The sequence below is a fragment of the Thrips palmi genome, unplaced genomic scaffold (genome assembly GCF_012932325.1).
Source record: "Thrips palmi isolate BJ-2018 unplaced genomic scaffold, TpBJ-2018v1 HiC_scaffold_12, whole genome shotgun sequence".
Classification (NCBI taxonomy): domain Eukaryota; kingdom Metazoa; phylum Arthropoda; class Insecta; order Thysanoptera; family Thripidae; genus Thrips; species Thrips palmi.
Window position 1 is genome coordinate 738,360 of NW_023144623.1, and position 20,394 is coordinate 758,753.

The 20,394-nt window shown below is 46.6% G+C and overlaps 3 protein-coding genes and 1 long non-coding RNA gene across 11 annotated transcripts in view; 1 reads left to right on the forward strand and 3 right to left on the reverse strand.

Annotated features, from left to right (window-relative positions):
- Nucleotides 1-4,771, reverse strand: part of LOC117640401 — a 6,054-nt gene extending 1,283 nt beyond the window's left edge. Inside the window, exons 1-13 of the mRNA XM_034376880.1 lie at nt 4,426-4,771; nt 3,988-4,266; nt 3,636-3,920; nt 2,792-3,548; nt 2,382-2,706; nt 1,980-2,300; nt 1,737-1,886; nt 1,402-1,581; nt 1,209-1,302; nt 904-1,124; nt 580-810; nt 455-496; nt 62-373 (exon numbers count right to left, since the gene is read on the reverse strand). Coding sequence (XP_034232771.1) covers nt 62-373; nt 455-496; nt 580-810; nt 904-1,124; nt 1,209-1,302; nt 1,402-1,581; nt 1,737-1,886; nt 1,980-2,300; nt 2,382-2,706; nt 2,792-3,548; nt 3,636-3,920; nt 3,988-4,265 — 3,196 coding nt within the window. The 5' untranslated portion in view covers nt 4,266; nt 4,426-4,771. The remainder of the gene's footprint in view (nt 1-61; nt 374-454; nt 497-579; nt 811-903; nt 1,125-1,208; nt 1,303-1,401; nt 1,582-1,736; nt 1,887-1,979; nt 2,301-2,381; nt 2,707-2,791; nt 3,549-3,635; nt 3,921-3,987; nt 4,267-4,425) is intronic.
- Nucleotides 4,772-10,828: 6,057 nt separating this feature from the next.
- Nucleotides 10,829-16,191, reverse strand: LOC117640556 (suppressor protein of bem1/bed5 double mutants-like). Of its 2 annotated transcripts, XM_034377094.1 has the most exons (18): nt 15,412-16,191; nt 14,506-14,734; nt 14,196-14,243; nt 14,067-14,117; nt 13,942-13,980; nt 13,751-13,819; nt 13,620-13,649; nt 13,444-13,522; nt 13,271-13,300; nt 13,052-13,193; nt 12,898-12,972; nt 12,660-12,820; nt 12,472-12,580; nt 12,262-12,379; nt 11,978-12,092; nt 11,755-11,883; nt 11,482-11,679; nt 10,829-11,402 (listed from the first exon to the last, which is right to left on the reverse strand). In XM_034377094.1, the coding sequence occupies exons 2-18, from the start codon at nt 14,721-14,723 to the stop codon at nt 11,292-11,294; spliced, it is 1,722 nt and encodes a 573-aa protein (XP_034232985.1). In that variant the 5' UTR covers nt 14,724-14,734; nt 15,412-16,191; the 3' UTR covers nt 10,829-11,291. The 2 variants fall into 2 exon arrangements, with proteins under 2 accessions (XP_034232985.1, XP_034232984.1); XM_034377093.1 differs by having other exon boundaries at nt 14,506-16,191.
- A 4-nt stretch (nt 16,192-16,195) lies between these two features.
- LOC117640560 lies at nt 16,196-18,846 on the reverse strand. 7 transcript variants are annotated; one of them, XM_034377107.1, is made up of 5 exons: nt 18,712-18,846; nt 18,322-18,447; nt 17,944-18,222; nt 17,763-17,860; nt 16,196-17,585 (listed from the first exon to the last, which is right to left on the reverse strand). In XM_034377107.1, the coding sequence occupies exons 1-5, from the start codon at nt 18,713-18,715 to the stop codon at nt 16,554-16,556; spliced, it is 1,539 nt and encodes a 512-aa protein (XP_034232998.1). In that variant the 5' UTR covers nt 18,716-18,846; the 3' UTR covers nt 16,196-16,553. The 7 variants fall into 7 exon arrangements, with proteins under 7 accessions (XP_034232998.1, XP_034232997.1, XP_034232996.1 ...); XM_034377106.1 differs by having other exon boundaries at nt 18,322-18,492; nt 18,712-18,827; XM_034377105.1 differs by having other exon boundaries at nt 18,322-18,492; nt 18,622-18,820.
- Nucleotides 18,847-18,869: 23 nt separating this feature from the next.
- Nucleotides 18,870-20,352, forward strand: LOC117640575. The gene is made up of 4 exons (XR_004587437.1): nt 18,870-19,104; nt 19,447-19,587; nt 19,878-19,983; nt 20,068-20,352. It is a non-coding gene; the product is annotated as an uncharacterized LOC117640575 (long non-coding RNA).
- The last annotated feature ends 42 nt before the right edge of the window (nt 20,353-20,394 follow it).

Sequence of the window (20,394 nt, forward strand, 5' to 3'; positions counted from 1 at the left end):
TTAACATTTCTACGAAGTCCCTCTCTGTTAGTGCAAGTAACAGGAGCAAAATAAAACTCACCCGTTGCAGAAGAGTTATAAGACATGGAACTTTGAACTAAATTATGGACTTTGTAAATGTGTTTGCAGGGCTTGATTCTGTCCTCACAGTTGCAGGAGTATCTGTGAGGGCAGTCTTTGACACTGGTATCACACTCACAAATTGAAGGACTTTGGCTACTTTGAACAGTGTATTCCATTGCATTTGTCTGGGACCTGACATAAAAGACACTTCCCTCTTTCCTCACATCAGAATCGGGGATGCTTTTACCTCTCTCAATTCTCCCATCAACGCCTGCCTTTCTCCGTTCCTCAACTGTCATTATGCGCCCCCCTGAAAGATAAGATAAATTTTATTGCAGATTGCGTTTTAATGTAAATTAGATGAATTATGAAGAATTCACATTGAACTAACTAGATGTGGCAGCCTTGCTCTTGCTGGATCGGCCTTTAGATCCTGAGGTTAAATAAAATATTATCAAACACAAGCACAAACCTCCAAAGAAAAGGCAAAGAAACCTTAATTATTCGTTTTTTTACCTCCCAGCCAGATGTTAGTGTTGGTCTTTCCAACATTCTTTGGACGGCCTCTAGGTTTAACATTTACTGGAAGTTTCAAGTCCTTGAGTTGAGACCTGATACTCTCTGACTGTTCTTGAGCTGATGATGGGGATTCCTGGGTTTCTGACCTCTCTATTTCCTGTACCAGCAGATTTAGGCTGGTGTTTTTTTCATTGCCATCATCATTGTCAGCATTATTATTGAGATTTTCTGGAATGACAAAACACCTTTTTTTTAGAAGATTTTCTTCTTAAGCATATTTATAGCCGCTACACATAAAAAATTTGAATAAGATTTTAATACCTAAAGGGGTGCTTGCGGCTTCGTCAATCTGAATCATATTATCAATCTGACTGGTAACATCAATCTGGTTTGAAGCACCAAAGTCAAAGTCATTTGGTCCAGGATTTGGTGCAGGCAGCCAAAAGTTGCAGCCAACAGTGAGGTCAAAAGGTCTTCTGCTGCGTTCTCTGCATTTAAAGTAATGCATGCCAGGTCTGCGTGCATTTGGACCAGCGACAAGTCTAAGAAGGCAGAAAATATTTGATGAATGTATAAGAGAGAGAGAGAGAGATGGCATAAGTCTGTAGTCATTGTTTCAAGCTTACCTTGCTACAGGCTTCAGACAATGACAAAGTTTCTTCAAAACAGTACGATGGAAGGGAGGAGTAGTAATCATGATGTCACCAACGCAAGAAGAACCTGAAACTGAGAGCATTATTTTAAAGTGCCATGGGTCTGAAACCCACACACACAGCACAATTCACTGCTCATTGTATTCAATTCAGCACCAGAAGGTACCTTCCTTCACACTGCACTGTTTGCAGATCCTAGGCTGACCATATTTTTCCTGAGAACCTGGTGCTGGCTCCGAGCACATACTCAACACATGAACTGTCTTGCCGCACTTAATGCACTTGTGAGCACCTGATGTATCATTGCCACAGGAACAACAGACCAAGCTTTTCTCCTCATGAGTTACTAAAAATAAATTAAGGTAATTAATAATAATAGCCCGCTTGAAGTAAATAAATTTTTCCAATACTCCATTTAAAATATCTCAATTTTTTATAAATTAAAAAAGATTCCTTGTTGTGTAGGGTTGGAAAGAACAGGAATAATAAGATTATTGTTACCTTGGCTAGAAGTATCAGTATGTTCTTCTTGGTCAATTAAAATTTGCTCTGGGTTATCTAGGATAGCACTTTGGATGATAGTATCACCCTCTGTGATGGCTCTGGTGTTAGAAACTTCATCCAATTCAGCCGGAATATCTAAAGTTAACACTAATTGTGATTTAAAAAAAGGATTAGTTTTTTTCTTTAAAAGTTTAATCTCTAGTTATTTGTGTTTTTTGAGGGGCGTCAAAAAAATATTACCTTCTCCGTTCAAAGATGGTACTTGATTATTCTTCACTTTCTGCAAAAGAATTGCCTCTCCGCCTTCAGCCCATAATTTGAAGAGGGACTGCAGGAAAGAAAATTTTTCTGCATAATCCTGAGATCCACATTGGGACATGAGGTCACATAGACTCTTTGCTACAACCATGGCCTTTGAGTATTTTTCCGCAGGATTCTTTGGCTCAATCTTCTTGTCCACCCTGACAGTGAACCCTCCCAGTTCAGGCACATGATTGTTGCTACTTGTAACACCTTTTTTCCACATGTTGTGGACATTGCTGCTGTCAAACAAAGGTGAATCTAGAAACAAACATGAGACCTTATGAGATACATGGTACAAAAATGTTACATTTATATTTTACAAAATAGAATTCAACTCACTGTTTTCCTTGCGGATGAAGAAAATGTGTCTGCAGGGCAGACCATAGCTAGAAAAAAATGTACAATCACAACTCAATTCAGTGGTTGCATATTCCTCAGCTTCTTCTACATCTGCATCAGAGTTCAATTCAAAAATAACCAGCTTAGCAGCAAAGTTTGTAAGGCTGCTAATAACTTCACTATGGTTGGGGTTCTTTGAATTTGTGAGGTAATATGTCTTAACTGACTCAAATTTGCTCTTAAAATAGCTATCCTCTTCTTTGCTTTGCACGATGCCCAACAAACCTTCCACTGATTCTGCGAGAGTGTTGTTCATATCAAGGATCTGTGAATGAAAGTGAAAAAAAAGACAATAAGTATTTTTCAAGGCAGGAATTACGATAGAGGCACTAATACAAACAAGAGCTTACAAGCTTCATCTTGCCGTTGAAATTTTCTAATCTGTTATTTGTTGTGTTGCCCAGATTAATTGAAGACTTCTTGTCTCTGAATGACCAGGCGGCTGGAAATTCAAGCCAGTTGGTATTGAAGTAATCTAAGAATTCAGATGAGGCAGCACCTTGCAGTTCTTTATAAAACTCACTAAACTCTATATCATCTTTTGCAAAACGGAGCTTTTTCAGTATAGCCAGAACTTCATCAACTGCACCTTTATCACACCGTTTTTTGACCTCAGTTTTAAAAACATTCGACACATGAAAATCACACAATTGCACGTTCACATGGGGCAGAAGCTCTCGTAATGCCCCCAATTCAGACATATCTTTGTCAATAACAGCAGTCTTTATTTCCTTGACTGTGCTTTCACCAGTGCTCTCAATGAATGCCGAGATTGTGTTCTTCACATTTTCTTTCTTTTCATTGGCCAAGAAAGCCACACCAGCCACCTGGCCATCACCATTGCCGTCCATGACCATAATGACAGCTACAGGCATTCTGTTTTTGTTTATCTTGTAGGTGTGATCAAAAAGAATAAGTCTGCCGTAGTTGATCATATTTTGTTTCATGGCTCCTGTTTGAATGAAGAGATTGGCTAGTTCGCCTGAATCTGGGTCCTTAACTACATAAATGGATGCTAGAGGGTCAGACTCCTTCAACTTCTCCAAAGCATCAATCAATCGCTCTTCCTCTGACTTGCCACCTGTGCTTTTCTTTTTCAATCGAGCCCTACAAAGGAGAAAGTTCATAGTAACGACATTACTGTAGACCTATATTTTAAAGGCCTTCTGCACTAAATAAATCATTCAAACATACCGCATGTTGGCCAAGTCTCTAGGATGTATGAAACCACTTCCTCTGTCCCTCAGGAGGTTCCGGATAACAGACGGCTTCACCTTTGTCTTCAGTAGAAGTTCCAGGTCGACTGGCTGGTCACCGGAAGCCAGTTTGTCTAAGCGGTATTGCCTGACTTCTGGCATTAGGTCAAACTCCGCCTTATCACAAGAATGATTTTCATGTACTGTACAAATTTCAGTCAGGACCAACACGTTCTTCCTCGCAGTTAAGCGTATTTTAGCAGGACATCCAGCTTTCCAGGTTCTGAAAGGAAAAACTGGCATAAATAGAGTGCCAAAAGGCCCCGAGAGCACAAAACTCAAATACTTACGACTGCAGACAACGAGCTCCAGTGCCAGTGCCAATTCTTGTGGGCCCTCCTCGCTTGCAACGTAAAGTCAGATAGGCATACTTCAGCTCTGGAGGCTGCGGAGTTACCCCCCTAGCAGCTCTTATTTTATTCATTTGTTCAATTTTCTTGGACATACCAACGGTAAAGACTGTATGGTGTCGAAACTGAAACTCCCAGAGCAACTTTTCGAAATCATCATAGTTTGTGAATTCTTGCCCCACATAGAGCAAGGGCTTCTGCTTCTCTGTCTCCGTCATACTGACAATAAATTCAATTGGAAATTATATTGCGTGCAAGTAATTGATTCAAGTTAAGAAAGGAGCAAGTCAAGAGATAACATGGAGAGGTTAATATCAGAGTTACTTAGAAGAAACCAAGTATACATCAGTTCTATAATGCCTCATGTGACAGGCTCACCTTCTCTTCAGTGAACAGAGTCCTCAGGACTCAACTTCCATATAGTAATGACGCAACTTCTTCACAGGATTTTTTTCACAGAACCGCAACGGTGCCGGATACACAGACGAACGGCATGGACTTGGTGTCAAATTACCCGGTGAATGCGCGTGCGTGTAAGGTCGGCTATTTACCCCCCACTTCGTGCGAATATTCTTCCTGTAGCGGCCTGCACGATTCGTGCGGTGTCGTACAGCTAGATTGTTCGCACGAATTTTGGATTGTAAATTTTTTTCAATTATTTATGATTCGTGCGAATAGCGATCCTTTGGCAGGATACACGAATCGTGCAGAATTTCCTCAAATGCTATTCGACAGAATTCGTGCGGATATACACTCCCAACTTGATTCATGTCTGCAAGCATAATATACAAACATAAAATGTAAGGGCGATAAATTACACAAATTACTTAATGAAAAAAATGAATGGAATGGTAGGATTTCACCATGTAATAAAGTACTGTTAGGGACTGGCGTGTGCGGGAAAGGAGGCACGTCTGCACTAGTCAAGGGTTTATTGCCGATTGAGCCGGGCTACAGAGTGCCTTTTGTTGGCGGGGTACCGGGTGAGGGTGTTCAGTGTAGCATTAGGCCGATGCGGGGACGAGGGGAACCACCAGCACTGCAGCTTGGGGTTGAGGCCCCTACGACGCTTGAGGTCGTAGAGCCACACGGAGTCTCCGGCGGCGGAGGACGGACGCTTGGCGCGCATGTGGTACCGCTCCTTGGAGGTGAGCGCTTCCTGCCAGGCACGCTCGCGGCCCGCACCTTGCCGATGGTCTTGTTGTGGCCCAGGTGTCCGCCAGTGCCCGGGGCGTCGTGCAGCGTGCGGAGCACGGTTGGGACGTAGACCCGTGGCAGGATCAGCTGGTGCATGACGCGGTCCCGGTCGTCCACGAAGCGGCGGCACAGCAGCACACGCGGCGCTGCAGTGGTTGCGTTCCCTGCGTGACACGGCGGACGGGCAGCTGCCCCGTTGGCTGGAGTCCCTCGCGGCCTACGACTTCACCGTCGAGCACCGCCGCGGCCAGGACCATGGCAACGCGGACGCCCTGTCCCGCCGCCCCTGAGGACCCGGAGTGCTGGCACTGCTCCCGCCGCGACCTGCCCCTTCCGCCGGCTGAGGTCGCCGTCAGGCGCACGCGCCTGGTGTACGCTGACTCGCCGACGCCCTTGGACTTCCGTGCGGTCCAGGCCGCGGACCCGGACATCGGCCCCATCCTGCGCGCCGTGGAGGACGGCGTCCGACCCAGCAAGGAGTCGGTCAGCGACGCCGGCGTACCCACGAAGGCCCTGTGGTTGCAGTGGCAGTCCCTCGAGATCCGTGACAACCTGCTGTGTAGCCGCGTGGGCGGACCGGACCAGAAACGCCCGGCCGACCAGGTAGTGGTGGAAGCGGCGGATGGCGAGGCCAGGACCATGGCGAGGAGCTCGCGGCGGGTCACGCAGTACGCGTAGTTGCGTTATCGGTCCGATGACCGATCCTGGTCGTCCCGGCGCTGCGAGCTGTTAGGGCAGTCGCGACGGAAGTGGCCGAGGCCGTTGCAAAGGGAGCAGAGTGCGCGTCCTCCGCGGCGGTCATCTCGGCGGTCGCCGTGGCGGTCTCAGCCCGCGTTGGCCGCGCCAGGCTGCCGCATCTCCCGAAGCAGGTCTCGAAGTTCGGCCACCAGCGACCGGTCCTCGTTGGCAGGCGGGCGGACGGCGGCCACGCGCACGTCGGCGTCCTGCTGGGCAGCGGCTGCGGGGGTGGAAGGCTCTTCCCCTACCTGGCAGACCCTAGAGTCCTTAAGGGACGCTTAAGGACTCTAGCAGACCCTGGGTCTCTTGGCGGCAGGCTGCTCCGCTTGGTCGACTGCCTCCAGCCGCAGGGCCGCGGCGACGGTCTCGGCGAAGGTGTCCGGGTCTCGGCGGCGGATGTCCCGGCGCACCTCGGGGTCGGCGAGGCCGGCGATGAAGGCCCGGCGTGCCGTCGACTGCAGCGGGTCCTCCGCCCAGGTGGGGTACGCCTCGCGCACCAACCCCAGCACGGCGTCGGCGTACTCACGGATGCCCTCCGTGGGCTTCTGCCGGCGGTGCTCCAAGGACGCCTCGGCGACGCGGGCACGGGCGGCTGGCGCGTACCTCTCCTGCAGGCGGGCGTGCAGCGCCGCGTAGTCGGTGTGCTGGGCGGGCGGCAGGGTCTGCAGCAGCGCCGCCGCGGGTCCGTGGAGGGCACGGAGAAGGCGACGTCCCTTCTCGGCGTCGGTCCAGCCGAACTCCCGCGCCGCGGAACTGCGTGCCAAAGATGGCCCACAGCATGGTGCCGTCAAACCTTAGGTCGGGGGCGGGCCGCGGCGTCGGGTTGCGGGACTGCATGGCCAGCTGGCGCAACGTCCGTTGTCTGCTTCTGGATGGCCGTCGACGCCTCGCTCCACCGATGGAACATGTCCTCCATGGAGTAGCCGGACGCGCCGGATGCAGAGCCCCGACGGGAACCGGAGCCTCCCGGCATCGTGGTGGTCAGCGGCCTTCTTGTAGTTCAGCAAGTGACACGAATGTGACCCGAATGTGACACAACGTCCGCTTCAGCTTACCACCGTGCGCTTGCTCTAGGAGTCCTAAAGGCCCGCCCGGGAGTTCCGGTTGTCCAGGTTAGGCTCCGAGGACTGGGGTGAGCGGAAGTTGCTACTCTTTCCCCTCCGTACCGGGCTGCCCGTGCCGCAGCGAGTGACGCGACTGGAGAGTGGAGAGCAACACCCTGCGGCAGCAATAGCGCAAACGCCTGTGAGGGTGGAGGTAGGCAACCCAGTTCACTGGCACGCACCGCTGTGCGCCGGGCCGGCCTATGCTGGTGGCGATTGCGATTGCTATTAATGGCCGGACCACAAATGATCGTCTGCCTTTCGGGCCCGCCCCGCCTTTATGGTGATTCACCAGCACGTGACGGGTCGTCCCTACTGACAGGAGTGGTTTTCTCGGTAGACCGGGTTCATACGCCCACAGTCTCAGACTGAGTGTCGGCCGACACCTTGCTGGACTCGCCCCGCCCATGTCTTTCCCTCGACCTGAAGGCCGGAGCATGTAATTTCAAATACCGATTTGTCGGTCTGTCTCTCTCGCACTCTTGCGGTACGCCGCCCGTGAGTGTCACAGAGACAGCGCGCAAATGATAGTTATTGGAATGAGCGTGGTGGGTCGAAGCCTCCGGGGTAAGACAGCACGCTAATCCGCACTGTGCGGCGGTTGGATGGAAGATCGCCATCCGGTCCCTTCGGTGACCGAGCGCCACTTGCCTCTAGTCCTGGTCATCTCACCTCTAGGCGCTCGATAGAGGGAGGGTCCCTCGGAGAGGCCGCGGCAGGCCGGCGCCGGCGGCCGAGACCACAATGGCCAATGGTCAACGAGTCCTGCCGACTCCGCGCCCCCGTCTGCTTCGGCGACCTGCTGCTGACGCTGAACCCCGAGCGGGAACCTTTCGCGTGCCTCGACGGGTCCGCAGGCCGAACCTGGTGGTGCAGCGGCTTTGCGCAGCGCGCTCCAAGTAGTGGAGTGCTCGGATCGTCGCGTCGCGTGCTCTGCCTCGTGGTGGCGGTGCACCTCCTGTCCGACGCACGACCACATCACGCCACATCATCATCATCTACCCAAGGAGAACAGAAAAGTCAACTTGATGTCACTATGAGCTCAAAATGAGAGAAAAGGTCACGGCTAGGTACCATTTTGAGGTCAAAATGATGTAGATTTAGGTCAAAATGACCTCCCCGTGACTCAGTGTTCTCCTTGGGAACGCTGTTAGGCCTCTGTAGACCTTTAGCGCAGCAGTTCCCAACCTTTTGCGGCGGTTAATGTGAACTAAGCTCCCCGCTGGTGGGCAGCGGGGGTGCGTGGCGGTTCCCAAGTACCTCTAGGTGCTCGTCATGGTGTCTCCTAGCCAACGCGCCGAGTGGCGTGCATTGTGGAATTGTGGCGACGGTGCGCGAAAGCCTGTTCCCACTAACTTTACTCTCTTCTCATGGCATGTGTGTGTGTGTTTAAGGTTTTGATTGGAGAGGTCGGCGTGCTTGCCGAGAACTGTAGCAACGGTCAGGGAATAGCAGCACGCCATTGACGCGGCTTCACAGGAAGGGAACGCCCAGGGCCACTGTCACGATGGGTTGCCTACCTCCACGGCGCCTGCAGCGCCGCGGGCGAGTGCCTCTGGCGAGCAAGCAGTGCGCCGCGGTGATCTTCCCTCGGCCCCAGGCAACCCAGGCCGCACGCACGCGTCCACGACGACACGACGAGTGGCGGAGCCTCCAATAAGATTTCAAGTAAAGGTTTGTCGATCATCTCTCTCGCACCCTTGCAAGACGCTCCATTAGTGCGACAGAGACGGCGCCCAAACGTCAGTTTGGAATCTGCCTGGAAGGTCCAAGCCTCCAGTTCAGGTGTAAGAAAGAGAGTAGTCTCTCTACACCGCCTACACTACACCGTGAGTCCACACCACTCCCCACGCCACCACGCACGCCTGCTGCCTCTACTTGGCCGCAGCGCGGCGCGCGGCCTCGCCGTCTGATTCCGAGCACTGCTTTGGTCGCTCTGTCTCGCTCGCACTCATGGGGTATCCCGTTAGGGTGCGAGAGAGACGAGCGAAAAAACAGTGTTCGGAATCAGACGGCAGGGAGAGGGAAGAGGGGGCGGCCAAGCCGGCTTAGCCAGCCTGGTAGGCACCCCGGCAGGCGGGCGAACCGACCGGGCTGGCCTACCTGTCGCTCCGCAGGCGTTCGCTCCGGGCAGTGAGCCGGGCGGGCCGGCCTGTGTCTTTGGTGTCTTCGCGGACCGTATCACGAATGGGACAGGCTGATGGTGCGATTCGCAAAGAAAAGATGGGCAGTGCCAGCCTCATGGTTATCTAATTCTGTGCTGCACGCGGGAACAGACAAGGCGCTCAAGGCGCCGTAGCAATGGCACGCCCTGTCCCTCTACCACCTGAAGACTGATCTCGACTGATTCCGAAGGTACTTTTCTTCGGTCTCTTTCTTGCACCCATGAGGCGTTCCGTGTAAGTGCGGGAGAGACGGAACGATCGAATCGCCTTTCGGAATCAATCTTTGGGACGTTCCCTGTCACAAATCGCCTCGGAGTTTGGACCATGCTTGCATGCTTAGTCCCCGTGGCGCCTCTCAGCGGTCTCAGTGGCCGGCTCCCGGGTTTCGGGGCACCTCTACCGGATGCCTGGATGCGTCCTAAGCGCTCCCTGTCACTCTAGTGGGCGGCGTATGGACACTTTTTCGAAGCCCGTCCCTCCTTCACCGCTGGCGTCCCTCGCGTTACTTCCCCAGGTGCGGATCCAGAGACGAGTTGGGAGGGTTGGATAAGGGGCCCTCCATCTTGTCGAAGTGCCTTCACCACGCCGCCGGCCTCAACGTCTACACGCAGCCAGGGCCACGACCGGTAGAGCCCCCTCGAGGGCTTAAGCTCTGACAACGAGACGCCGCCGCCAACCCACGCCGTTCCCAAGGCCAACAAGTTCAAGAGAGAGAGTGGCTGAAGAAGCTCAGCACGGACATGGAGTGGAATGTGTTCGAGGCCCTCGTCGCGGACCTCGCAAGCCCTGCAGCCTCCGCGCCGACCAGCTCCGTCAAGCCAAGGAGGCCGTGGTCGCTGACGTGGCAGAGGGGCCGGGGCCGTGAAGAAGCCCATGACGACCAGAACGGCGTCGAGGCCCGGAAGCAACTGCAATGGCTCTACCGCACCAACAGCAAGAAGGCCTTACGCGATGTCAGGCAGGAAGACTCGCCTGTATACGCCGTCCACCGCGACGACGCCGTGGAGGAGCACTTCCAGCAGCTCTTTGCGCGCCTCCAGGACCTGGGCAAGCCGCCGCGAGAGACTGTGCTGCCCGACACCAAGCAGCACGCCGCCAAGCTCCGGCGCGCCACCAACACCGCCCCCGACCTGGACGGAATCAGGTAACAGGACCTGAAGCGCGGTGACCCCCACGTCCTCAAGGTGTGTCTGCAGCATAAGAGGATCCCGCCCGCACCGTAGTGCTGCACAAGATGGGCGACAAGCAGGACCTCAACAACTAGCGGCCCATCTCCCTGTTGTCGTGCGTCTACAAGAGGTACTCCGGCATCCTGGCGCACCGGGGCCATCTGCAAGTGCCAGAAGGGCTTCATGCAGGCCAAGGGCTGCCTGCAGCACAATTTGTATTTGTATGTATTGTTAAAGCACAGTTGTCCATCTTGAGAAAGTGCTGTGTGGAGAGTAAAAGATATGATAAGCGTGCAGGATGAGTCGTTTCATTTTCTACAGCACACACCACTGTACTGAATAATAGTCTTGGTGCCATTTGCATTCGGGGGAAATCATGACTAGTTTGTGTTAGACTTAAAATGGTTTCATATATTTGAAAGTGTAGTACAGCCATATAGCTCTAATTACAAGAAATTGGAAATTGCAAATGCAATAAACATACGGGCAATGAGAACTTTACCAGAAGTAAAAAACATAGCTCTAATGAAAAGAAATTGCAAATGCGATAAACATACGGGCAATGAGAACTTCACCAGAAGTAAAGAACATAGCTCTAATTACAAGAAATTGGAAATTGCAAATGCAATAAACATACGGACAATGAGAACTTCACCAAAAGTAAACAAAACAACTACAAAAATGTCTTAGGCTGATCAGACATACGGACAATGAGAACTTCACCAAAAGTAAAAAAAAACAACTACAAAAATGTCTCAGGGTGATCAGACATACGGACAATGAGAACTTCACCAAAAGTAAAAAGAACAACTACAAAAATGTCTTAGGCTGATCAGACAGGCTGGTCAGAATACACATGGAAGAATAACATGTCACAAGCTCCTCTTATTCCACTTCTCCAATTGGGCTATGGAATCCAAATTGCAGGTGGGTTGAATACTGGTGAGGGTCTTCTCAATGTCATCCCTGCATACAGGTCGAATCTGAAAAGGAATTAGAATAATAGTTCTGGCAAGATGACATCATCAAACCAAAATAATATTCACCAAATTCAGACTGTACCTCATCAAGTGGAATTGTTTCCACCTCTTCATAGGAGAGCTCTCTTAATGGTGCCATGCAGGCATCATTCAGAACGTTTGTGATGTCAGCTGCAGAGTAGTTTGACGTGTGTAGTCCAAGGGCTACAATGTCGAAGTCGGTCAATTTTACTTTCACATCCCCACTTTTGGAGAACTTCCTGAACATGTCTTTGCGCGCCTGAAAACAGTTTCAGAATGTTAAAATTGAGGGGTCATCATTTCAAATTTACATTCAACTCAATAAATTATTTACCTCAATGTCGGGAAGGGGCACATACAAGTGCCGAGCGAAGCGGCGCATGGCCGCCAGATCCAAATCCATTGGCCTGTTGGTAGCACCGAGCACCATTATGCGGCTTTGGCTCTCACCTGAGAGGCCATCCTAATGATAATAACATTAATGAAAATTGGTAAAAAAATTCAAAGACAGTGACGCATGCCAAATCATTATTTTTGCCAATTACAAGTCAGCTCACCCATTGACTCAAGATTTCGGTTTTTATCCTCCTGATAGCGTCATGTTCGCCCTGCCTCCTTGCTGAGAGTAGGGAGTCAACCTCATCTATAAAGATGATAGTGGGTTGCTTTTCCCTGGAAACATGAATATGGAAGCATAAATGTATGATGACAAACGCATTCTTTGGGTCAACTACGCTATGGGCAAAGTTCAGTCAATGTCATACATACTGAAGTTAAAGGGCTGAAGCATAACTACTTCAGAATGTATACCAATTTAATTAATTTCATCAGAAAAACATACCTTGCAACATCAAAGAGGGCAGCCACTCCCTTCTCCCCATCACCAATCCACTTAGACATTATGTCTGAAGCTCTGATGGATATGAAAGTGCAGTTAGACGCAGCTGCAGCACATTTTGCTGTAAGAAAAGAGCAGAACAATGTGTCATAAATGGATCATAACAACATTTGCATATGCTGCACAAAAACCATATAGATCATCAAAAAATACCTAGCATGGTTTTTCCCGTTCCAGGTGGACCATACAGCAAAACGCCCTTAGAGGCTGCCCTGGGCCCAACGAATAATTCAGGCCTTATTATGGGAAGGACAGCTGCTTCCTGAAACAAGACACATTATGAGAAGTGGTACAGGCACGAGAATTGTGGTAAGTTATCAAAGTTGTGCTGTCAAACATACTCTGAGACGCTGCTTTACATTGTCAAGACCCACAACATCATCCCATGATGTGGAAGTCTTGACAATGCATGCTTCAATTCTCTCTAGAATTTCTGGATCAATGCATTTCTTAGGGGTAAAATCAAAACCAATGTCCACTGGATGTAAGTTGGAACTTGAACCTAAAAAAAGGATAAATGATTAATAAAGAACACATTCATTAGCATATTGATCCAATACAGGGAAAGCATTAGCAAACCTCCTTGGGGTTCGCTCCGTCCATGAGAGCCTGATCTGAGAGACCTCCCTGACGTTTCCGGCACATTGTCAGCATCTGAAGAAAATAGACATGAAGTAGAAACTCAGGAACAGAGAAATATAATGAGAAAAAAAAATAGGTGAGTGATTCTTACTGATAATTGAAACGGAGGGGGACTGAAGACTTGCCAGCTTTTTTACGAGGGCAGATTTTGGCTCGGTCTTATTTTTTGAATTTTTGGGACGCCCTGCCCTAGACCTCGAGGGTGCTGCTGCTTTACATGATTTTTTCTTTCCCTATGGAACAAAAAGGGTCCATGAAGACATAAGTGGTAACAAAGACAGAATTCTGCATAATCCACAGTTCAACTTACATCATCAATGGTTTTGCGAGGCTTTTTGGGCTGAAATAAAAAGAAATGAAAGCTTAACCAAAACGAGAAGCAATTACAGATGTAAGCCGAACTTGACACCAACAATAATAGTCCAAACAAACAAACTTCGACTGATTCAAACACATAAATAATTTAGATACAGAAATGAATACCTGGAATTCAGTGTCTGCCTCTTCGTTGTCCTCATCTGAATCCGAGCTTACGGCAAAAGTGAGAGGAGCAGGTTCCAAACTAAAATTAGAAAACATAAAAAAATTTTAAGTGTTACACAGGGAATGGTCTAGTCGCATTAATATCTCAAATTAAAAAACTAAAAAAAAAAGTTTACCTCTTGCTGTCTGTCTTCTCTTCAGGTGAGCTGAGAAAAGAATGAAATTTAACAGTAGATGAATCATGTTGAAAAATGACAAAATAGAAAAATACGATAATCTTTAAAGATTGAAGAATGTTCACACATACCTTTCCTTAGCTGCTTGTGCAGCCTTTGCTGAGGAGATTGAGTCCACTTCAACAACTTGAGATTTCGAACTGCAGAAAAATAAAATAATTTAGGAATCATTGTAGAGTACCATCACTCCTTGTCTATCACAGTGTCAAGCATCATGTGACTGTGACACTATGAAAGGGGAAACTAAAATTAATCCTTTTACCTTGTAGTGATACTGGCAGCATCACTAGTAGATGCACAGCTAAAAGTGAAACAATAAGAATTAATGTTATTTTTCCTTTAACAAAACAAACTGTATTAAATAGAAAGAGTCTTAAAAAATACAACCTTGATTGAGTGGAATCTGATGGCACAGCAAGAGCAGAAGTTTTGAGAGAGCTAAAAATAAGGAAAGCAATTTAATTATTTTGTCGAGTCCATTCCAGGTTCAGAGCTCCATTTATGACCGTCTCTTACCTTTGAGAAGGACCAACAGAAGGACTGCTTACAGGGACCTCAGTGATGCTGAAAGAAAAGTATAGGTGCAAAATTTGCAATAAATAAAAGGGTACTTAAATAAAATTAAAATACAATAACATTGTTTTGGTAACGCAATTTTGGAGGAGTGAATGGTTTGAATTGTCTGAAATGTTACAACAGTTTGCCCAGGTATAACATCTTTGAAATGATATCAACCCATGTTGACAAAATGCTGGAACCTCAGTCAAGTGAAATCATTCAAAGCTGCTCTGTAATGATTGGCACAGAAAAGTATCCCAGCACAAACCTTGCTTGCGGCTGGAATGGTGGCAACAGAAGATTCCGCTGCTGTAGAAGTTGCAAGGGACTCAGCGGCTGCGCTTCAAGCTGCTGCTGCAGCTGATGGAATGCCGCCGAAGGCTGAAGCAACATGGGAGACTGGGGCTGTTGACTCAATAGCTGCTGCACTTGCTGAGCTTGCTGGAACTGTTGCAGCAGAAGTAACAAGGCCTGCTGCTGCTCCATGGCTTCAAACACTAAAAACGAAAAAAAGGAAACAAGACAGTTACAAAAATCTTGCAAGATGATATGTAATAAGTTCTCAACATTCATGTGTTCAAATAAAATTCAAAAATATGTAGAGATTCATTTTGGAGCTTTACAAGTCTTATAGGTTACTAAAGAGATTCTAGGACCAATTATTAACGCAAGCTTTAGTGACCCAATGTTGGAGGAGATTAGTTCTGACTTGTTTTCAAGACAAGTTTACAGTGGCATTCGAAATGAACCTTGACTTTGTAGTTCAGTGTGTTCTTGGTAAATTTGCAGTAACATCAATGAATGCAACAAATTGTTACAGAACCACTAATCACTTCAACTTTTGGTAAACGCAAAGAAGGGATGAAAGCAAATCTCATGATCATTGACCCATGTCCGCGTGAAACATGATCCTTGCCAGGAGCTGCCATGCCGGAGATGGGGCAATAGGGGTAGGTTAGGGAAGAAAAGTACAAACATTGTGGAGCTGATATCTTGACTTGTAGCCATCCCTCGACCACTTATTTCAACTGAATATGAAAATCTGAGTGGGAAAACCCTGTTATATGGATGTCATGGACTGGTGCAGTAGGCCACAAGGGGGTTGTCTTACCCTTTACTTTTCTTCTCCAACCTACCCCTAGATACTTAAAAGAGTTGCATGGAAAGTACTCACCAATGGTTTCGATGAGCGCTATCAAACCATGCAGCAAAAAATCTGAAGACGGCCTAAAGCAGACTCGACGAAATTAAGAAAAGGTTACACTGGCACCGGTACAATGGGAGCAGGTCAGGACAGGAGAAAACGGCGGCAAAGTGTAGGCGCCAATTGGAATGATGTCAGTATTGCCAACTTTGCCTCCGCCACACGATCTCGAAACGAACAGTCTCGAGGGCTGTGGTGCGGGCCCCGTTCTTGGGATTCAAGTGGGGGAAGGACAACCAGGCAAACAACTGAAGCGACAGCAGCGACCTCTACTCACGGATAAACAGTCAAGGCTCGAACCGTCGACCCTTCACCGATGAATGAAGTATAAGTATTGTCCACTAAACAAATTAGTATTTAAAAAATAATCTAATAATATAATACAAATAATGAATACAATTTTATTGTTATGACAAATTTACAAGGGGCTATGGGTGCATCATCTCCCTTTCGATTCCTTGTCTTATAGCAAATAATGAGCTGAGCGATAGCGAAGCCTCTTACTCGAGAAGAGTAGGAAACTTTTTATGTCTGTCTGTCTGTCTGTGTGTCTATTGGTCTCCACCTAAAAGGTCGAGTCGACAGTGTTGAGATTTTGCAGGCTGATAACACTTATCCACTGCTAGAAAAAGTGTGGATAGTACAACAAAAGTACCAACAAAAACTGTACAATAAAGGTACAACAGGGATTGTAGAAAGTACGAGGAGAATTGTAGAAACCACAACGAGCCCTGGACTGCACAGCACTCGTCATGCCGGTTCCATTGTATTTTGTACAACAATTGTTGTACTTGAAAAGTACACTTAATTCCTAATAAAAAATTTGCCAGAAATTTGTGTACTTTTGTTGTGGTTATTTCCTGCAGTGTCCACATAGTTAAGCCTTACAGAGTATTTTGAGCATACGTAAGGTACAAACCATTTAGTTTGTTACACAAACAAATAGATCATAAATTACGAAGCATTTTCTTTGAAAGCTTATGCATGCTCAACACTAAATTTCACCTGAGGTCAGTCATTGAACACAGTCCTGTAACATTATATATCAAAGAAACACACTCCAAATTCTAATTTTAAAAAATAAATAATAAGACACACTTGCTTGCCAGACTTCAATTTTCAGTTGATCCACTCCTAAAATTAAAAATAGTCATGCAATTGAAAACAATTTCAGATGAGATGATTAAGAGGCCATAGGGCAAGCCTTCAGATAAAATTTTGAAAAATGCCATCAAGTTTTGAAATTGTTTGGTAAGCAGAACAGAAGAAGATGCACAAACGGCACCATAGTCATGTCGCTTTCTGCATAGGCATGAGGAGATATTGTCTGATATAACAACTTCAATATCTTTATCAGGAAATAACTGTGATAAATTGAAGTCCCCATACCATTTAATGGAGGTGCTTGCAGCAAGGCACTGCTGAAATTCTTTATCTAGCAACATGGATTCATCACGTGTAAATACTCCATAAAGTTTGGAGCAGTACAAAATCAATTGACTATCATCATCAATCACAACAAGTGATTTAAGATAGGGACAACTTTCAGAGTAAGAGTGTTCATGTTGATGAGCACAGGGGGATGATGGTTCCAGTACAGGAATCTTCAAAAAGCCCACACTGACAGATTGTTGCAAGCTTTTCTCTGGTTTTACATCTACCAAAGAGTTTAATTTCAATGTTTTGAAAATATGATAAGTCCAAAATGAAAATACTGCAAGTGCATCAGAATCCTTGATTTTAAAAATTATGTTCAAAATGGGATATGGCAAATTGTACTTGTATTTGCACAAGGTAAGCAAGAGCTGATTCTTGGCACTCATGTTACAGGAGGGCAACGTAAGAGATTCTGTAGTCAACAAGGCAAATAGGCTCTGAAAGCAGTTTTTGGAAATCCCACTCAAGAAGTCAAATTCAAAATCGTTTAATAAAATATCATTTGGTTCCGGTTGACTGAAACGTATCTCTCCACTACTCTCTCTTGTGATCAGCTGCATTGAAGGTATCAAGTCAATTTCTTCTTTAATAGCCACATTCAAAAAGTTCTCTTCAGAGAACTGCGGCGACTCAGGAGTAGGAGTTGGACATCGTTGTGGATCGTATTCCATCTCAAATGATGAACATAACTGACTCATTGAACAGACCTGCACAAACAAATACAACAATAAGGCTTCACTTTCTTCAACCTTTTAATGGTAGATTATCTTTGGACAACATAAAATCATAAAAATATTATGGACTAAGCAAGCGCATAGTAGCTTCTCAATCAATGACTGGAGAGTTGAAGCATTAGCTGGCAAAATCATTCAAGTGAAACTCACATTTATCATCCCATCACAATCGTCAGTTTGGGAAAAAGCGTCAACCTTAGAAGGTAAATACACCGATGGAACAGCAGATTTCTTAAGACGTTTGCAACCTACAAACAAAGAAACAAGTCAGTTTACATTTAAGGGTACATTTAAGATAAGTCAAATGACTGTGTCAAAACAGTCAACATACCAGGTAAAAATATTTGATAATCATCCTCACTGAAATGTCTGCTGCACACCTTCATTGAATTAGATGGTGGATTAAGCCTCCCAACTGCCTTTTGCCATAGCTTGCATGTCTCTTCATCTTTAGGAAAAGAATGAAATCTCAGATGTTTAGAGCCACTACGCCACTTTCCTTTGCAATGTGCCACTGAACAGAAATGAACCATTATAGAAGGAATGCTAAAATGGGTGTTCAGCAGCAGAGTAAAAAAAAATTCAGCTCCAAATTCAAGGTGCAGGTCTTCTTCCTTACAACAAACCGAAAGACAAAAGGAAAAACATAAGACATTCAACAAGAACCACACACCATTACATACTTGTGAGATGTTGCATGGAAATTTACCAATCAAACCGTCCGCTGCTCGTTGTTTCTTTTCTTTGGCAGCTGTTAGCGTAGCCTGAAAGTTTTTTTCACCAAAAACTGCAGGAACTTTGACTTTGTACTGCTCTTCATGAGTGAAAATCCAACCTTGGAAAAATTGTAAAACATTAGACCAGCTCCTTAGAAAACCATCTGGAACCGTAAGTCACACAGGATAAGAAAAGTGGGCGCATCATTTAACAGCTTTAAACATATTACATACACAACAGCGTAGACCCTGATTAAAAAAAAGAATTCCTGAGGGTAATTTACATAACGTACAGGTTATGTGCTGCGGCATATGTATTTCCAAATGGAGAGCCAGCAAGGCAAGGAGAAAAGGTTACTTAGCGAATGGCCAAATAAACTTACACATGTCTAAAACTTTAGAATGAACATTAAACGAACAATAATTGCATTTCTTCTAAGCAGAAAGCTTGGCAGAAACAACAAAGACGCGTTGAGGTTGAAGCCACCAGACTAGCCGATACACTATTCGCACGTCGAAGTCGTGCGGGTAGTAGACCCGTCCGTCCCCTCTGTGCTCTGTGGTAGACCAAAGCCAAGCACTTCAAGCAAGAACAATAAGTGTGTTTTAACCAGTTTTAACGTTTGTTTGATCAAGTTTGGCGACATAATGGGAATTGTGAAAGCAGATTTATTTCTAGATGGTGTTTGCCGGCAGACAGATAGATAATCCAGCGCACTAGTCCGTAACGGCCAAACTTGAAATTTGAATTCCCCTGAGCGTTGGTCCGAGTTTCGGTACGTATAAATAAATCATACTTTTCTTGTTTCTTTATAGTGAGTGTAAGTGAGGCCTGCGATCCACGAGGTTTGTTATGAGAGGCATATATAGCTCTCCTTGGTGACTGTCTGGCTGCGAGTGCAGTGATTGCGCTTTCATTCGCCTCGATGAGAAGCCGTTCCCTAACCTTTCCTTGTCTTAGCCTTTGGAGCCTATTCGTATTTTCTCCTGCTGGCTTCGTCGAATTTTTCAGGCCAATGACTAGCTCAAAGTGACCTGATGACGCGTCCGTCTTTCTTGCTTTGATAAATTCGTTTAAGAAGAGAAGTTTTTAATAGTTTGTTCCAATTTGTTTACAGGCTTCCGTTGGCTCTTAACTGGGATCTTGGAGTGGGTTCACACAGGAATGACTTCCTGTCTCTGGATCTATAGCGACTACCTTACGGAGATATCCTCACAAATGTTACAAACTGTGTGCCGTGGGTTATCCTCATATTGCAGTGAGTACAAAACTACTTTCGGTCTGTCCAGTGATCCAACAGAAGCATTTGTGTTTCGTCAAAAGCAGCTGAAGGCTGTATTTGTTTGGCTCATTCTGTAACCCATTTGAAACAAATCTTCTGTTGTTGGTGTTGAATAAGTTGGTTATCGGACTCTCAACCAGATGGTTGTATTGAATCATTAGTTTGGTTAGAGTTGGCACTGTTGCACATCGTAAAAATTTTATCGTTTAAAAGTTCTGACCTGCATTCCTTCGGTTTGTTTTAATGTGCAGCCTTTACGCTTGCAGGCCGACTCCTTCACCACTGATAACTAAAATGGCATTCAGTTTCATGGTATCAGAGCAAGTTTTTGATATCGGCAACAAATACTTGCTAGGAAACAGTCAACTCCAGGTGAGTTTCATAGCAGCTTCAAAAATGACAGCACTAGTGATTTATATAACTGAGTTTGATCATGATCTCTCTCTTAATTTGTAGGTCTCCGAGATATTTGCCTTACAGTCAGCAAGCAAGCTGTGGAATGGGCGGGCGGAAAAGTTCTCCTTCACTGCATGGCTCTTGTATCTTGCTCAGTTCCCACAGCATTTTTAAACGTGCTGAGTCTCTTCCAGGGTGAGGAATTAGTGGCCATTTAAAAGACAGTAGGCCTTGTTAGCTTCACTCTGCTTGTTAATTATTGTATCTTGTAACTGAGGTGGTATCTTACGGCGTTCTCAGTAAAGCAAATCTCGTGGTGAATTTGGAAGGCAGACATTTAATTTTTTGGGGGGAGGGGGAGTGTAGTTTATAGTTGACTGGTAAGTC